The sequence below is a fragment of the Castor canadensis genome, chromosome 7 (genome assembly GCF_047511655.1).
Source record: "Castor canadensis chromosome 7, mCasCan1.hap1v2, whole genome shotgun sequence".
Lineage (NCBI taxonomy): Eukaryota > Metazoa > Chordata > Mammalia > Rodentia > Castoridae > Castor > Castor canadensis.
In genome coordinates this window covers 109,327,576-109,344,373 of record NC_133392.1, presented here as the reverse complement: position 1 = coordinate 109,344,373, position 16,798 = coordinate 109,327,576, and the positions used below count along the sequence as shown (strand labels likewise).

Genomic DNA, 16,798 nt, shown 5'->3' with positions numbered 1-16,798 from the left:
TTTTTTTTTTTTTTTGTAGTACTGGCGCTTGAACTCAGAAGACTTTGCTCTTGCTAGGCAGATGCCCTACTGCTTGAGTCACATCTGTAGCTTAATAATTATTTTCTTCTGCATATCACTTTTTTTTTTTGGTGGTGGTACTAGGGTTTGAACTCAGGGCTTCACTTGCTAGGAATACTTCTTGAGCCACAGTTCCAGCCCTTTTTTTGCTTTGGTTGTTTTGGAAAAAGGTCTTACTTTTTTGGGTCATGATCACATATAACAGGAATGTGCCACCACGCCCAACTATTGGTTGAGATGAGGTCTAGTTAACTTTTTTCTTGGGCTGGCCTCAAACTGTGATTCTCCTGAACTCTGTCACTCAAATAGCTAGGATTACAGGCATGAGCATCCGGCTGTCATTTTCTAACTGTTTCATTTCACTTTTTGCTGTGTCAGGGTTTGAAATCTCTTTGCCCTTTCTCTCAACTAGCTGAGGCTATAGTATTTTTTGCAGAATGTGTGCTTTTGGCCTTTTGCAGCTCACCAGGAAAAGCCAGAATATGTACCTGAAAGGTAAAACTCAAGGCAAAATCAAACAGCACCCTTCTTCTCTTTTGTGTGTGTGTGTGTGTGTGTGTGTGTGTGTGTCTTGGCTAGTGTGACGTATAGTTTGTGTATGTGTGAGGGTTACAGATCCTGGCAAGTTATTCTGGTTTCTGCAGCATTCCAGGGTTCTCACAAGCAGATCATGTGGCTTGAGAGTCTGATTTTTAGATAATCAAGGACACTTATGTCTTTTAATAGGTGCCTTGGAGTTCTGTTCCAGCATGAAATTAATAGTCAGAGAGATGTCTGGATAATCTATTTGATGTCATCTCTTAGAACAACGACATATCAGAAGGATATTCTGGGTGTAGTGGTAACTTGAAGTGGAAATAGGGAAGTTGTAAATGTTTTATGTGGTTCTGTTCTTACTATATTTAAAATGAAAACATGATGTGTTTAAAGAAAAACAATATGCCCAATTTCACAAGGAAAATAAAACACACAAGAAGCTTCTTATATTTGTAGCATAGTTCTAGTCCATGAGGCTGCCCGTTAGAGCAGGTCCCAACATTTTTTTCAAGCTGTGAAGCAGAGAGGCGACAGAGGCTGCTTACAGCATGAGATTGGTAAGGTTGATCTGATGGGTGCAGTGATTTATGAGGGCGCTTGTTGCTGGGCAGCTGCTTCTGCAAGCAGCCAGATGTAAGGCTGCTTGCAGGCTGCTCTCTGGAGGAGAGCAAGGATTAGGAGAGGAGCAGTTGTGTTTAAGACAGTAGGGCAGACTGATTGCAGCTGTTAGAATCATAAGCTGGTGTGGAGTTGTAGAACAGTGGGAAACGGTAGATTAGCTGGGGCTTTGGAGTTGCACACACCTGGGTTTGGATTGCTGGCTCTTCTCTTGGTTAGCTGAGCAATTTGAGGAGCCATTTCCCTTCTTGGAGCCTCCATTTCTTCATCTGTAAGATGGAAATAATGAACACTTGCCAACTATGAGAAACTGTACTGTCATAAAGTCCAAGAAAGGTTCCTCTCAAAAGACAACCTAGCAAGTGATGGACACTGTTAATGCTTGTCAGTGTGTCCATTCATTTGTTTACTCACCAGCATCTGTTATTCTTTGCAATTTCTAATACAGTCTCATTTTCGCATAGATGCCTAGTGATATCTTAGGTATCAATAGCTTTTGTGATCAGGATGGAAGAATACGACAGTCAACATGTATTTATAGGCATTTATATGAACATTTAAATGTAGCAGACATCTGAAATGCCATTTTAAAAACAGCTTCTGACCAATGAGCATAATAAAAGATACATCATTTCATAGTAGCCAGTCACATCACAAAATAGAGTATTCCTACCCCCATATCTGCAGGGGATACATTCCAAATCCCCAGTGGATGTCTGAAATCAGATAGTACAAAAACAGCCTATGACGCAGGTGACACTCCCCTACCACCTGACAAAGACGTATTTGTCTCCAAGTGTCAGTAGTGCTCAGGCTGAGAAGTCCTGCGCTGGAGCTAACCATAGGGGCCAGGAAGTACAATTTGATGAAGAGAACCTAAAACATTTAGCAAATAGCACCAGTAGCCACCCTATAGCCTCTTATCAAAGCCTTTCAGAAGGTATTTTTCCAGGACAGATGTGAGCTATTGCCATGAGGGACAGTCATGAAATGAAGCTTCTAACAGTCAGCTCCCTCAAAGGGCAGAGGAGGCCCCGGACTCACTAGAGCTGCCTGCTGCCCTTCCTTGGTAGTCTCTCTGGAGCAGGACTATCCGAAAGTTGTATAGTGCAGGACATGTAGGCAATTTAAGATTTTCTAAAGCTGATGTGGTGGCACATACCTCTTGTCCCAGCTGAGGCAAGAAGATGGTGGGTTCAAGTCCAGCCTAAGCAACATAGTACCCCTGTTAACAAAAGCTAAAGGAACAGATGAAATTGATTGAAGTTTAATTCAATATTTATTTAATTCGGTATTTCTAAAATACTATCATTTCAATATGTAATCAACGTAAAAATGTTAATGAGATGTTTTCCATTCTTATTTTTCCTTTGCACCAATGCTTTGAAATTTGGTTTCTTTTTTATTCTTATGGTACGTCTCAATTTGGCCTAATTGCATTTTCAGGGTGCAATTGCCACACGTGCCTAGTGGCTACAGTATTTGGCAGTCAGCCCTGCAGGTACCTATTCCTGGGATTCACTGAGGACTCACCTTGGTCTCTGAGGACTGGTAGCATTGCTATAACTTAATCGATAAGCTCTGAGAGTAGGACCTAATTTCAAGGACTCTCTCCCTGACACCCAAAGATGGCCCATGAGTGTTTTAGAAGTGACGGGGGACTGGTTCTCAGTGTGACCTGTGCTATCACTGCCTTTTCTGTTTTTTTTCTTGGTAGGTGCCTCGTCTCCAGACATGGAGCCTAGCTATGGGGGAGGTCTCTTCGACATGGTAAAAGGTGGTGCAGGGAGGCTCTTTAGTAACCTAAAGGACAACTTGAAAGACACCCTCAAAGACACATCTTCTAGAGTCATACAATCTGTTGCCAGGTATGCATATCCTTCCTGGTTAGGTGAGTAGGGTCCCATGTGCCCAAGGGATTTGGTTGCTTGCCAACTCAAGTTATTTGACTCAAAGAGTATTATTATTATGGTCTCATTGTATGAGATCAGGTCAACTGAGAAATGTCACTAAAGCCGTGACGTTGAGTCCTTTAGAACATGCAAGCACACCCTGTGTGTGTTGGGGGGAGGAAGACTCAGCTGATTGGTACGTTAGAGTGTGATGGTTGCCATTCCTGCCTTTACAGTAAAAAAATGGGGTTTCAATAAAATGTCTGTGATTATTAACTATGTAACCTAAAGCAAGTTAATTAATTCTCTGAGCTTTATTTTTATTATTTTTTTCTGAGTTGTGCTTTCATACCCTGATAAGATTTGTGTCTTGGGGTGGTTCAAGGATTAAATGAGATTAACGGTGCCTGTGCGATCTGAATAAGCAATACGTGTGTACTGTAATCAAAACAGAACTTTTTGTGTCCTCCTTATCCTTTAAATTTTATTTAGTGGGAGAAGCCTTCTACTCTTTCACTGTATGAAAATTCTTATAAAAATGTGAATTATTTTTCATTCTTAAGTATTAGAAAATTGTAAGGTTACTTTAACTTACAATGTGCGGTTTTGAATCAGAAATTCAAGTGCAAATCCAATATATTAACATTTTAATCTTGTTTCAAAGCCAAAATTTACTCTTTTCTCCAATTCCCAGCCAGGATCTTGGTAGACAGAAAAAGGGTGTCATTTGTTCTTTCTCAATCGCTTCTTCTCCAACTTCTTAGCTGCTCACAGCCAGAGGAGAGATTTCCATGTAAGCAGAAAGGCTGCAACAATCAGTGTTAATAAGTAGGGGCAGTGATGCTATTCTGAGATTGTCCTAGAAGAGGCATCCATGGGGTAAGGAATGCACAAATTGGAGTGGTATATTTGTACCCCTTAGGATATGGGCCATCTTCTCTCAATGAAGCCACCTTGTTAAGAGAGAAGGGCTTGAGAAGAGTCAAGGTACGCGTGCCAGACAGAAGGGTGCCAGTTCATGATGTGCAATGATGGAGAGAGAGAAATCTTAGCATACTTGGGTCATTTTAATGAGTACTCTTTCCTGTCTTGTTTTTAGCTACACAAAGGGAGATTTAGACTTCACTTATGTTACCTCCAGAATTATTGGTAAGTTCCTTATGTTTATTATCTGTTCTTTCACTCAACCTTCAAAAGCTGCTTATCACAGCTGCAGACCTTTTTAACCTGTTTTCTTTCTGTGTAACCTCTCCTAGTGATGTCCTTTCCTATGGACAATGTTGACATAGGATTCAGAAATCAAGTTGATGACATTCGGAGCTTTTTGGATTCCAGACATCTTGACCACTACACAGTCTATAATCTGTCGCCCAAGTCTTACCGAACTGCCAAGTTTCACAGCCGGGTAAGGAATCTGAGCCCTGGGATAGTATTGTTGAAGACATCACAGGGCATTGTTTCCTCTTAGGTGTTCCTCAAAGCTTTTGCCATTAAGCACATGAAGCTGAAAAACTGTAAACTCTGGACACTTCTATCCACACCACGATTATCATGCTATTCTGAGATATTCTGAAGTTTTCCTTAAGTGAGACTACTTTCATAAAAGTGTCTATCAATGAAATACCATCAAAGTTTTGGGGCCAAATCACTTGGTGGCTGGTTGCTCCTTAGTACATTGTTCATGAGGTTCCATTTAGATACCTAGCTGCCCTTACTGTAGCACTATCATCCTTATTCCCATGTGTGCATCAGGATGAGACAGTGTGGCTAGACCAGTAAAGACACACCAGTACTAATAGAAATATATTTCTGACATTCTGCCTCTTTCTGGAAGGTGCCTCTTCCAAAAACGAAGGATAGTGTGTAAATGGTCCACTCTGTAGGTTTGGTAATACTATTGCTAATATTAATGATGGTGAGAGCAGCAGTCAACATTTAGAAAGCATTCACACTACAGTGAGAATGTTATGTACAAGACTGCATATAATTCAGGAACCTTGCTGGCAGAGTGGCTCAAGTGGTATGAGTGCCTGCCTAGCAAGCGTGAGGCCCTGAGTTCAAACCCCATCACTGCCAAAAGAAAAAAAGAGTCTTCTGAAGAGGTGGAAAAACTGAGAATTAAGGGCTAGAGACTCTACAACTAGCAAATAGAAAGGCCTGTGTTCTTAACCACTACCCTGAGCTCACAGCACTGCTGCGAAAAGCTAGGCTACCCTTCTCACAGGGGCTTTTCCAATAAAAGAGAGAAAAATTCCTAGTTTCAGGGTGGTTAAGGAATTATGAGAACTGGCTTAAGTTTGATTCCGGTGTTGATCCTGATATTTCTGACCATTAAAAAAAATTCTTATTCACTATAATAAAGGTTTTTCTCTCTCAAAAATTTCTTCAATATTTTTGGCTTCACATTTTGATATGATTGGTTCTGCCAGTTCATCTGGATCTGTAAGTAGAAATGGCCTTCAAGTTCAAAAGTGGGACTTGATTTCGGACACACAAAATGATAGCTGGCCATCAGTGGTGTGTCCCGGGGACCTCAGCTTTACACTGGAACACACTTTGCTCCAAATTCCAATTGCCCTTGATAATCTCCAATTGCCGTAGTTTCCGTATCTGTAAAATACTCAAGAACGTTGTTCCATATGTTCTCTAAGAGCCTGCCCTGTCCTAATTAATATGCAATAAGATGCGAGCATTTGTTAAAGACTTTTTTTCAGCATGTCTGTAGAACAGTCTCAGGCTTCAGTATGCATCAGAGTTATACTGGAGGGCTTGTTAAGCACAGATTTCTGATTTGATAGGACACAGTTGAAGTAAGAATATACACTTCTAACAACTTCCTGGTGTTTCTCTTGCTATTTCTGGGCGTACCACTCTTTGAGAAACACTGATGAAACCATTCTGAAGTACTTGGATCTACATTAACGTTCTGTAATGGAGTTTTTAAGTGCAGTGCTTTAAAATCCACTGTAATAAAGTAACCTTCCAATTTTTATTTCATCTGTTATGTAATTCAGAGCAGGTGAATTAACATCAGATGAAAATGTGGCTAGATATTCTGTTTCTAGCTTAGTGAAAATCTTTAAATTGGTTTTCTTGTTTGGAGACTAAGTGCCATTGTTTTTACAATTGAAAGACAGTGTGCCACCCTACACAGTATTTTGTAGAGAATTTATTGGATCTCGAAAGATTTGTGAGAATCTGGAACACTTTTCCTCTATTAGTAAATATAGATATAATACTTGTGTGTGTGTGTGTGTATGGTACTGGGGTTTGAACTCAGGGCCTTGCACTTGCTTGGCAGGCACTCTAACACCTAAGTCATGCCCCCAGTCATAAGTAAACACACAACATTGTTATAGAAACATTCATATATATCTATATATATGAAGATGTCTGAATAGTATTTTTAAAAAAAGCAATCTCTATAAATATATCTTTAAAGAAAGGTATCTATGTGTGTAACTAGAGATTTTGTGATTAGGCTTAATTTATCAAAGGAACCAAGAATTACATACTGAGCATCTATCCTAGGTTGCTCTCACTTGCCCTAGAAGAGCAAGGAGTATGTTTATTTTATTTGATACATGAAATAATGCCCAGCTTTCTCCATGACCTCCTCACCCCTGGCCATCTCTTTCTTTTTTTTTCAGTACTGGGAATTGAACTCAGGGTCTCCTGCCTGCTAGGCAAGTGCTTTACCACTTGAGCCAACTTTTAACTTTGGAGTTAAAAATTTCTTAACAGAGCAAATGTGCTAAGAATTGTTAAACACCGTAGGTATCTTGTTCTCAAGGCACCTACACTTCGTTCAAGAGAGAACCTAGGAAATTCTAAAGGCAAATGCAAATAATAAATAAAATAAATAAAATAAATGCAAATTCACTGCCCCAAATCCATACTCCAACCAGGGTGCATAAGTATACACACACACACACGCGCACACGCACACGAGTCCCTTTGCATAAACTACACCTTCTCCCTAAAAAGCCATGGGTGCCACACACTCTTCACTCTCTTCTTTGTTAGCCTAACTTCACAAAGGGGATGATTTCCACATGCCACAGGCTTTTTCAATTCTTTCCCCTAAAACACAGGATTGTGCTGCATCCAGTGCTGTTCCCAGATAGTTTCAGAACTTGTCAGAATGAAGGTGGACCATCAGACCTGTTTCCCTTAACCCTCAGTTGCATTTTAGCTAGACAGTCCCAAAGCCTTAGTATTTTTATCTTAGCTCTGTTTTGATTCGGGTACATCTCTTTTCCTACCCCCTAAAACTGTGAATGGATTTGCATCTCATTATTGCATTAGTTAGAAAAGTTTTCTTGGTTGTTACCTTCCAGTCCTTGAGAATTGGAACTCTTCCTTCCTCTTTTCTATTTAGTGAAGGGCTGGGTCTTTAATTAAACCTTATTTTAATAAATGTAGACAGCAGAGTTTTCTATAAATAACCAATGTTGGAAAAGACCTAACATGGGACTGGTTTTATTTAGACTCATAGAGTCTGGCTCTGTCTATGCCATTTATCTCTATGCTTTGAAAACTGAACTCAGTCACTTTGTACTTTGATTATGTGATTGTATATTTGGAATACAGGTGGTTGTGGCACAGACAGGCTGTTTCCAGGAAGATTTTACTTTGCTGAGAGTTGTCATTCCATATTTTGGTTAAGTTTTATGATTAGAAGCCATATGAGTTGATAGGAATTATATGAAATAATCACATAGCAGTTTTCTTAGTATTTGCATATGTAATAGGATGCGGCCAAATTAAAATAGAACTCCATTTAGTCTCACTTTGGCGGAGGACTCAACTCAAAACAATTCATGGCAGATGGCCTCACATTAAAAATGAGGTGCTTGCTGTGCATAGTGGTGTATGCTGTAATCCCAGTACTTGGAAGGCCTGTCTCAAAAAACAAAACACAACACAAAACAAAACAAAAGTGAAGTACTAGAATGACTATTCAGGATTGCACAGGAGGTATAACATCAATTTTTTTGATGATCCTTCACAGCCAATATCTACCTGAAGGAATGAAAGGTACTGGTGCTGTCAGTAAAGTCTCAGAGACCAGTGAGATGTACTATCTACATCAGATAGTCTTCATTCTAAGTTAAAATGACCTGCAGATCCACTATATATTTAGATGCATTGGTGGGCTTCAAAGAACTTAAGCATCTGCCTCCACTTTCAAAATCAGTATTGGGGGAAAATACATATAACATGAAGGCTGTCATTTTAACCATTCTAAGTCTAAAATTCAGTATCATTATGTTCACAGTGCTGTATAGCCATCTTCACTACCTATAGCTAATGTAAACCTGTATCCATCCACTACATGGGTGTGTACATTGCTTTGGCTTCTGCAAAGGTTTGTAGCCACGCCCCCAGAGTAAAGAACCATTACTTTACTCATTTCTTGGCATTGTCATTGAAAACAAAAACAAAACCAAAAGCAGATGAAAGGGCATGAAGTCTAACTTTTCCCTAACATTACTGAGTTCTGAGTAATGCTGTTCCAGTGCTACCTTGACCCTCTCCCACTCTTCCTCTGCCTGTCCAGGAAAGACACAGTATAAGGAAGGAACCCTGTCAGTAGCATGGAAGCCAGTTGTCCAGCTGCCTCTTTTAGACTCTGCTTTCATGTTGATTATTTCTGAACCATACAGTCTCATAGGATTTCTTCACCTTTGGGAACAATTTGATTTTTGGAAAATGTACTATCAATTTGGGCTTCTTAAAGGGCTTATGACCGAAAGTCACTATCTTCCCCCTTTCTCCTTCCAGAGTCTACTGAAGAGGTCCCCATAGTGCCCAGTGGTTTTTGATTAGGTTTGGGAGTGGTGAGGCGATGTCTATTGAGGAATGACCATACAGCTCACATTTCATCTCTCCCTCTGACTCCATGCACTAGTGCCAGGACAGGAAATAGTGATGCTCCCTTAGCCTGGGAGCCCAGGGGCAAGGATCCCACAACCTAGTTTGCTGCCTTAGGTGAACTGAAGCTCTTACCTTGATGAAATATAGCTACCACTTGATGCTATCACCTTGTACAAATGGCAAGATGGACTTCTTGTTAATAACCATTAGACAGGATAGTACAGGAGGGAATACACAAACTACTTTTTATCATTTTTGAAACAAAATCCTATAATCTACACAAATTTTAAACTTAAAAAATTACCCTACATTTACCTCTCAACTCTTCCTCTTCCTGAATAAGTCACTTCACCTCTCTTTGAACTCAGTTATCTCTTGTGTAAAATGAGGACAATAAGAGTACCTAGCATACAAGTACTCTTAAATTTTTGTCTGTGGGTTTATTGTAAGGAATAAATTTGATTAGCAGTGCCTGGCATGGAGCCAGCACTCAGTAAGTGGTAACTATGATTAACACTGGCAATAATAGATGATGATATGGCACATCATATCTGGATATGATACACCAGACTGATTCTCTGTCACCCTGCTTCCATTCCTAGAATGTGGGACGTTTCTGGCCATACTGTCTTGTGCTGGGGTAATAGAGAGGTGACGGTGGAATGGCACCCATCTCTGGTGATGGTGTGGCCTCTTCTCCAACTGGGCGGGATCATAACAGCCTTGTAATTGACAAGATGTTCTGATGCTTGCGACTCCAGGGGTCAGGGAGGCTGAGATGGCAATAAAGTTTCATATAGCCAGAGGTCGTGCTTAGCACATAAGCACAGAGCTGCAGAGAGAGCTTGCCGTAATTCAATTCCTTTAAAACTTTTTGTTTGGGTTTTGTTTATATCTTTGTGTTTTCCCTCTTTAGAAAGAGCACATGCTTTTAAAAAATTCTAATTATGTGTTTGCTTAATGGTGTATAATTACATAGAAAAGTGAACATATAATTATGGAATACTTTAAATTAATATTATTTGCTTGATTGACTTAACAATTCTAGAGCTGTTAGCCTATTGTGCTAAGAACAATTTAGCCAACTTTTGGCTGAGACATATTACAGGTGTTGATATTTGCTGTGTGGGTGGGTAGCATACAGTTTTAAAACCTTTAAAAATATTGCCTGGCAAAATAATTTTGTATACTTTTTCTCTGTTGTAATCTTAAAAACCCAACAAATTTGATTCACCTGTTCCTTTCTGAAGATGTAGTACATGTAGACAAGTCTTATTAGAAAAAGAGATGCCAAAAGGGACTCTTTTCTTTATTCTTTCACTCATTCATTTGCTCAGCAAATACGTACTAAGTACCTACCTTCTGCAACACATGGACAACAGATGCTGAGGTTACAAAAATGAAGACATTATGGTCTCTCTTCTCATGGAATTCAGGTACTACAGAGGGAGACAGACATAAACAGCCAATTCTATAGATCAGGAAGATATCTGGCATTTAAATGTGTTTCCATTGTGCTACTTAATCCTCACCACAATCCTATAATATGCACATTCACTTTACACACAAGTAAATTGAGGCCTGGAGAAGTAGTAAGTGGTAAATCCAGGGTGAAAACTCAGCCTTTGTCATTATCCATGTTGCTGGTGGAGTGGCTCAAGTAGTAGAGCGCCTACCTAACAAGAGGAGAGGCCCTGAGTTCAAATCCCATAACTGCCAAACAAAGCAAAACAAAAACTGTAATAGATGAAAATAGACAAAGACATTAGTAGAAAACTGATCGCTTCTGTGTGTGTGTGTTAGAAAAAGTGTCAGAGATGAGAGCACACTTGAACTTGGGTTTTAAAAGATTAGCAGGAGTTTACCAGGGGAAGAGAAACATTGTATAGCAAAACCGTTTATACAAATATATATTTTGTAATTCTTCTGACAGCATAAATTATCTTTGCACTTTTAAAATTTTTCATTCGGTAAGTCATTTCTATCCCTTGAAAAATCATCAATCGGGAATATACTGGAGATAAAGAAAGGGTCAGAAATAGGCCACATTGAGTCGTGTTGGCTTCATTGTGCAAGCCAATTGACAGAGACCCAATAGTGGATCACCCCTGCATTGGTTGTAGTCACATCAAACATTTCAAATACTTCATTAAATAAAGCATACCTGTCATCCCCAAATGTTCGCAAATATGGGTAATCTGAAAGGTCTCCTTCACCCCACAATCATCTTACATAAAAAAGTTACAAATTGACCATAAAGAATAAGGGTTAGTACTACAGAGACCACAGATAATTTCCCACTTATATTTATATTTTAGCTATCTGGTGACTAGAAAAGAGCCAACCAAAGACATTTCCAAATGCTTAACATAAGGGATTTGAGACATTTGGGTTTTCTTAGGCCAGTGGTGTTGGCATTGAAGAGCACATCTTGAGGAAGTCATCTATGTAAAACCTGATCTTTCTTCAGAATTGTATCTCAGTAAATAATACCTCTTTCTCTTTTCTTCCTTCCTTCCTTTCCTCTCTCCACCTCTTCCTCCTCCTCCTCCTTGTTCTTCTCCTCTTCTGTACTTGGGTTTTAAACTCAGGGCCTCACACTTGCTAAGCAGGTGTTTTACCACTTGAGTCATTCTGCCAGCTTTTAAAGTGTAGCCCAGGCTGGCCTCAAACTTGTGACCCTCCTGCCTCATCCTCTTTGCCTCACTGATTACCAGCATGTGTCACCACGACCAGGGCTTCTATTCTTTTGTCTGGTCATCCAAGCAAGAATCACGGGCATCATCCTTGATTCCTCTCGCCATTTCCTCTTAAGTAGATTCTTCTCCATGTGCACACTACCACCATATGATCAGTTATGAAGTCTGGGTACAGGTATTCCATTTCCTGTCTGTCTCTTGAGTCCCTCAGGTATGTTTGTACACACTGCCACTCAGCTAGCCTATAGCCGCCATCATCCCTTGCTTCAATTCCTCAACAGCTTCCTGACTGGTCTCCCTGCCATTAATCCCTTGTCATCTATCACCATTCTCCATGTGATAGCTTGATAGACCTTTGGAAAAATGCACATCTGAGAGCTACTCAGCTTCTCAAATATTCTCCTACCTTCAGACTGGCCCTTCAGTCTGTAGTCTCACCAGTCAGGGCTTCATTCATTTTTTTTTTTAATCCATAGCAGTATGCATTTGACTTCAGAGCTTTGAATTGGTAGTTAGTTGATAAAACAATAATAGTAATTGCTAACATTTATGGATCACTTTTTGTATGTCAGATTCTAAGATAAACCCTGTGGAATATCCACAACCCTGTGAGGTACATGGGGAGGTACTGTTCAGCACATTGTATGACAAAAGAAAGATCTAAAGGTATTATGAAGTTTGTCTGAGTTTAAGATCCTCCTTATTATTTCTCAGTTAAATTAGTAAATATCTAATCAGTTGGGGGTTAGGCCTAGTATTTTTCAACAAATGATAAATTTCAACCAGCATGCTGCTAAAGCCCAGTGATTAATATTCAGAAGATCTGGGTTGCAGTGCTGGCTCTGATCAGCAGTGTGGCTGGGGACAAATCACCTTTGTGAGTCACCTTTCTCACCTAAAAAGTGGGGATCATACCTGCCTCATCTGACTGTTGTATAGGTCAGGCCAAGCAGCATTCCTGGAACGTAGTTGATGCCATCTAGCATGTTAAATGAATGTAAATGTTAAAGAAAAATGAAGCTACAAAAGATTTTGCCTGTGGAGTTGTGGGTCCCTTCACTCAAAGAGAAAAATAAGACTCGTCCATAAGCCTGCTTACTATACAGCACTTCCCATATTATCACGAGAGCTGAGATAAAATTAGGAATAGAGCAGGATTTGTAAGATGATCCTATAGTTAAACATCTAGTCAAAACATTTATACTTAATGGAAACCAAATTCTATGTTATCTAAGAGACTAGAAATATGCAGGTATGATGTATAAATGGCCTAATTTAATTTAAAATATATCCTAAAAGTGTTTTCGTATCTTTACTGAAATGGATTTTTTAATATAAAATATTAAGGTATTAAGTTTTGTTCTTTCTGCATTTAGACCCTGATCCCAACTCTTCCTGGCTATATTAAAAGAAGATGTAGTGTCAGTTCCAGAAGGCATTTGGGGTGATACCAGTTTTTGGGAGTAAGTTGATGGGGGAATTCATTTCCTTTTGCTATGTTCCCTTAGGTCTCAGAATGCAGTTGGCCCATTAGGCAGGCCCCAAGTCTGCACAACCTCTTTGCTGTGTGTCGGAATATGTATAATTGGCTGCTACAGAATCCCAAAAACGTCTGCGTTGTCCACTGCTTGGTGAGTCATCTTTGTTGCTGGTGGTTGTGGTTTGGCTTGGTCAGAAATGGTGGCTCTATCCAGAATGGTGGACAGGTAACATTTGAGTTCAACAGCATTTACTGAGCCCCTGTGTAGTTTGGTAATGTGAAGGATGTAAAAAGGAGGGAAGAATTGTTAAAAGTTTGAGTACTAGTGGGAGAGGCAGATATATTCATAAACTACATTACTTGGAGACTATAAAAATGCTAAATATTATTAAAAAAAGGAGGTAGAAGCAAGAGCTGTGGGTACACAGGTAAGAATGAGTTTTGTATGAATAAAATTGACATGAACATATTGGCATGTTTATTTTTTTCTTACTACTTTCCTTTGAGTAAAAATAAGTTTTAAAAAAAAGGCATGTATGCCCTTGTAAGTAGTTACATAGATTGACTGCATTTTAGAGCAGTTACCAATGGGACTGATGATTTTTTTCTGGCTCTTAACTTCCTAGAGTCCCTTTCCCCAACCCTTCTTCTCAGGCATTTTACCTGTCCTTTAAAGCTCAACACTCAGTGAAATCTTAATCTCTTGAGTATTTTTCACAAGACAGACATTTCTATTATGTATCTAAACATCTTCTGTGGCATTTAATATACTGTGTCATACTAAGCTGTTCTTCTTCCTGCTTTCCCACTAGATTATTATCTTAAAGGAAAAGAACTGTGCCCCTTTTCTTTTACCCTTGTAACTCAGGCACAAAGGGTTTGAATAAGTGACTGAGTATATAAACAAGTGAATGCACCAATGGAGTCTGATCATAAGCACTGGAAATAATCTACTGCTTTAACAACTTCGGTATATGTATATATACATATATATATATATTTACTATGATGTTACTGGATTGTTTTCCTCCTCCTCCTTGAGAGCCAGCTGGCTGAGGCAGGGAAGAAAGTTGAAGAACATTTTTTTCTTTCTATTTCAAGTCCCAAATACTTGGCAATCAGGCAAAACACTTGGTGTTTGTAAGAATTTAATGTCAAAGGCTATAAGGTTTTCCTTTTGTAGGCACAGCAGATTACACAACAGAACAGGATTACTTTTCAGACACAAAACAGCCTTAAGTGCATTGGTAATTTTCCCTCAAAAATCTTCTAAAACTTCAGAGAGGCCTGGGTCTGACAACTGTGTAATGACTCAAGAAAGACTTCAGACTTCCAGTTCGAATGGTACAAGCATAAAGAATAAAAATCCCATGAAGAAGAAAAGAGAAGAGGCTGACAAAAAACTGTGGTTTGACAATATGTTCTATGGCTTCCATTATAAAGGACACATCTGAGTTGGACGTCTATACCAGTCTTGGAAATGGAGTTGAAGCTATGGACGACTGCTTCAACTTGCCCTATGTGTACTCCACATTCGTAAAAAATAACAAGCATATACCAGTCCTTTAATAAAAATAAAACTTTTAGAAAGAACTGCACGATAAGTAGAAGGAAGGGACACATATCCAAGAACCATGGACTCATTGAGAGTGTCAGGAAGGCTAAATTCTAAAGAGAATGATGTTTGAGAAAAACTACTTTCTTCTAGTTGTATACAGAATAAGGCCAACAACAAATTCTTGAGGCACAGGTATAATCCTCACACCTTTATTCTGTTTCTTTTTTTTCATAGGACTAAATATTAAGCAAGAAGGGGATAACATGATAATTAGGACAAGGCCGATAGGTAGTGAGAAAGTAGGAGGGTTTCATAGTACTTAAATTATGTGGCAGATTGGTGAAAGCACTTGGAGAAGCAATTGTGGCTTCCCTGTTCTATCAGGGAATGAGAAGACGTACCAGGCAAGTGAAGAGAGGGGATTTCCCCTCAAAGATGGAAGAAGTTGGTCCTGGCTAGGGAGCCTAATGGTACTTCAAAGCAAAAATTCTAATGAATCTTTGCACAGATGATTTTTAACTCCTCAAAAAAAAAAAAAAAAGAGTCCATATGGACTCGTGAACACAAACAACACACCAACTGTGAAGCAAGGCTAGCAGACTGGGTGAGATAGTTTATTGAATTCCTGCATGAGTTTTCCTAGTTTCTTATGGTCAAGATGGAGAAATTTGGGTTAAATTGCTACATATTAAATTAGGTTATGACCAAATATCTGTTTCTAAAGGTAGGTAACTAATAGATCAACATCCTTATGGGAAAATTTACTTTTATAAATCAATAACTTTGATGAAGATGTGGAATCAAGCTTATTGGTTTTTTTCATAATTGAGATGGTTACATAGTCAACCTGGATTTTAATCATTCTTGTAGTTTGGTTGTTTAACAGAAATTAGCAATGTGAAATTAAATGCATAGCCCAGAATTCTTGTTCTAAAAGATTAAGCATAATTGTCTATTAGCTTAACAGATCATCTGAGGAAGAACTAGGGGTTTTAATGGATACAGAGATCAATATGAATTTATGAAGTGACTTAGCCTGCATTGTACTTACCTGGCCTGGGGTTATGTTATAAAACCACAGTGTCCAGACTAAGGAAGGTGATATTTCTTTTCTAGTTGTTCAGAGTTCATTTCACATTTTGCGTTTGACATCTGGACAGCACCTTTAAAGGCTGATGTTTTAAAACTTGAGTCTGTTCAGAGGAAATGCACTAAATTATAATATTTCTTAGAATGGAATGTCAAAGGAGGAAGAATCAAAGGGATTAGGCTTGCTCTAACTTGGAAAACAGAAGTGTTGGTGGAAAGGGAAAGCATTTCTGATGTGTTAAGGGCTCTCACAGTGAGAAAAGTAGGTTTATTCTTTTGTTCTTACAGAAGGAAGAATGAAAATCATTGAGTAAAAACTGTGGAGGAATAGACTTATTTTTTTGATGGTCCTGGGGCTTGAATTCAGGGTCTTGTGCTTGCTAGGCAAGAATTCTATCACCTGAACCCTGCTACCAGCCCTGGAGAAATTGACTTTGATTCAACACATTCAGTATAAGGAAACACTTTGTAAACTGGAGTGGGCCACTTCAAGTAGCATTAATATCCTTATCACTTAGAGTATTCTAAAAGACTCCGAGTCACCAACTGTCAGGAGAGTTACTAACTGTTGTCTTAGTCAACTCAGGCTGCTACAACAAGTACAATATGGACAGAGTGACCTAAACAGAGGATTTTTTCCCTCGTAATTCTGGAGGCGATGAGCCCAAGATCAGGGTGTCTGCAGATCCAGTATCTGATCAGGGATTCTTCCTGGGTGGTAGATGTCTGTCATCTCCTTGTGTCCTCACATGGCTGAAAGCAGAGAGAGGGAGAAGGAGAGGGAGAGATGTGGAGGAGAGAAGAAGGGAGGGTGGTGGGAGGGGGAAAGGCTGAGCAAGCCCTCTTCTTGGAAGGGCATTAATCTCATTCATGATGGCGGTACCTTCATGACCTAATTAACCCCCAGATTTCTACTTCCTAATACCATCACAATGGGGTTGGAAGACACAGGGATTCAGTCCATAACAGATTATATTGAATGAGG

The 16,798-nt window shown here is 39.3% G+C and overlaps 1 protein-coding gene across 9 annotated transcripts in view; it reads left to right on the top strand.

Annotated features, from left to right (window-relative positions):
• Positions 1 to 16,798, top strand: part of Dnajc6 (DnaJ heat shock protein family (Hsp40) member C6) — a 132,231-nt gene that overhangs the window by 89,372 nt on the left and 26,061 nt on the right. For all 9 annotated transcript variants that reach the window (XM_074079870.1, XM_074079872.1, XM_020183961.2 and 6 more), the window contains 4 exons: positions 2,933 to 3,083; positions 4,207 to 4,256; positions 4,364 to 4,512; positions 13,195 to 13,317. In XM_074079870.1, coding sequence (XP_073935971.1) covers positions 2,933 to 3,083; positions 4,207 to 4,256; positions 4,364 to 4,512; positions 13,195 to 13,317 — 473 coding nt within the window. The remainder of the gene's footprint in view (positions 1 to 2,932; positions 3,084 to 4,206; positions 4,257 to 4,363; positions 4,513 to 13,194; positions 13,318 to 16,798) is intronic.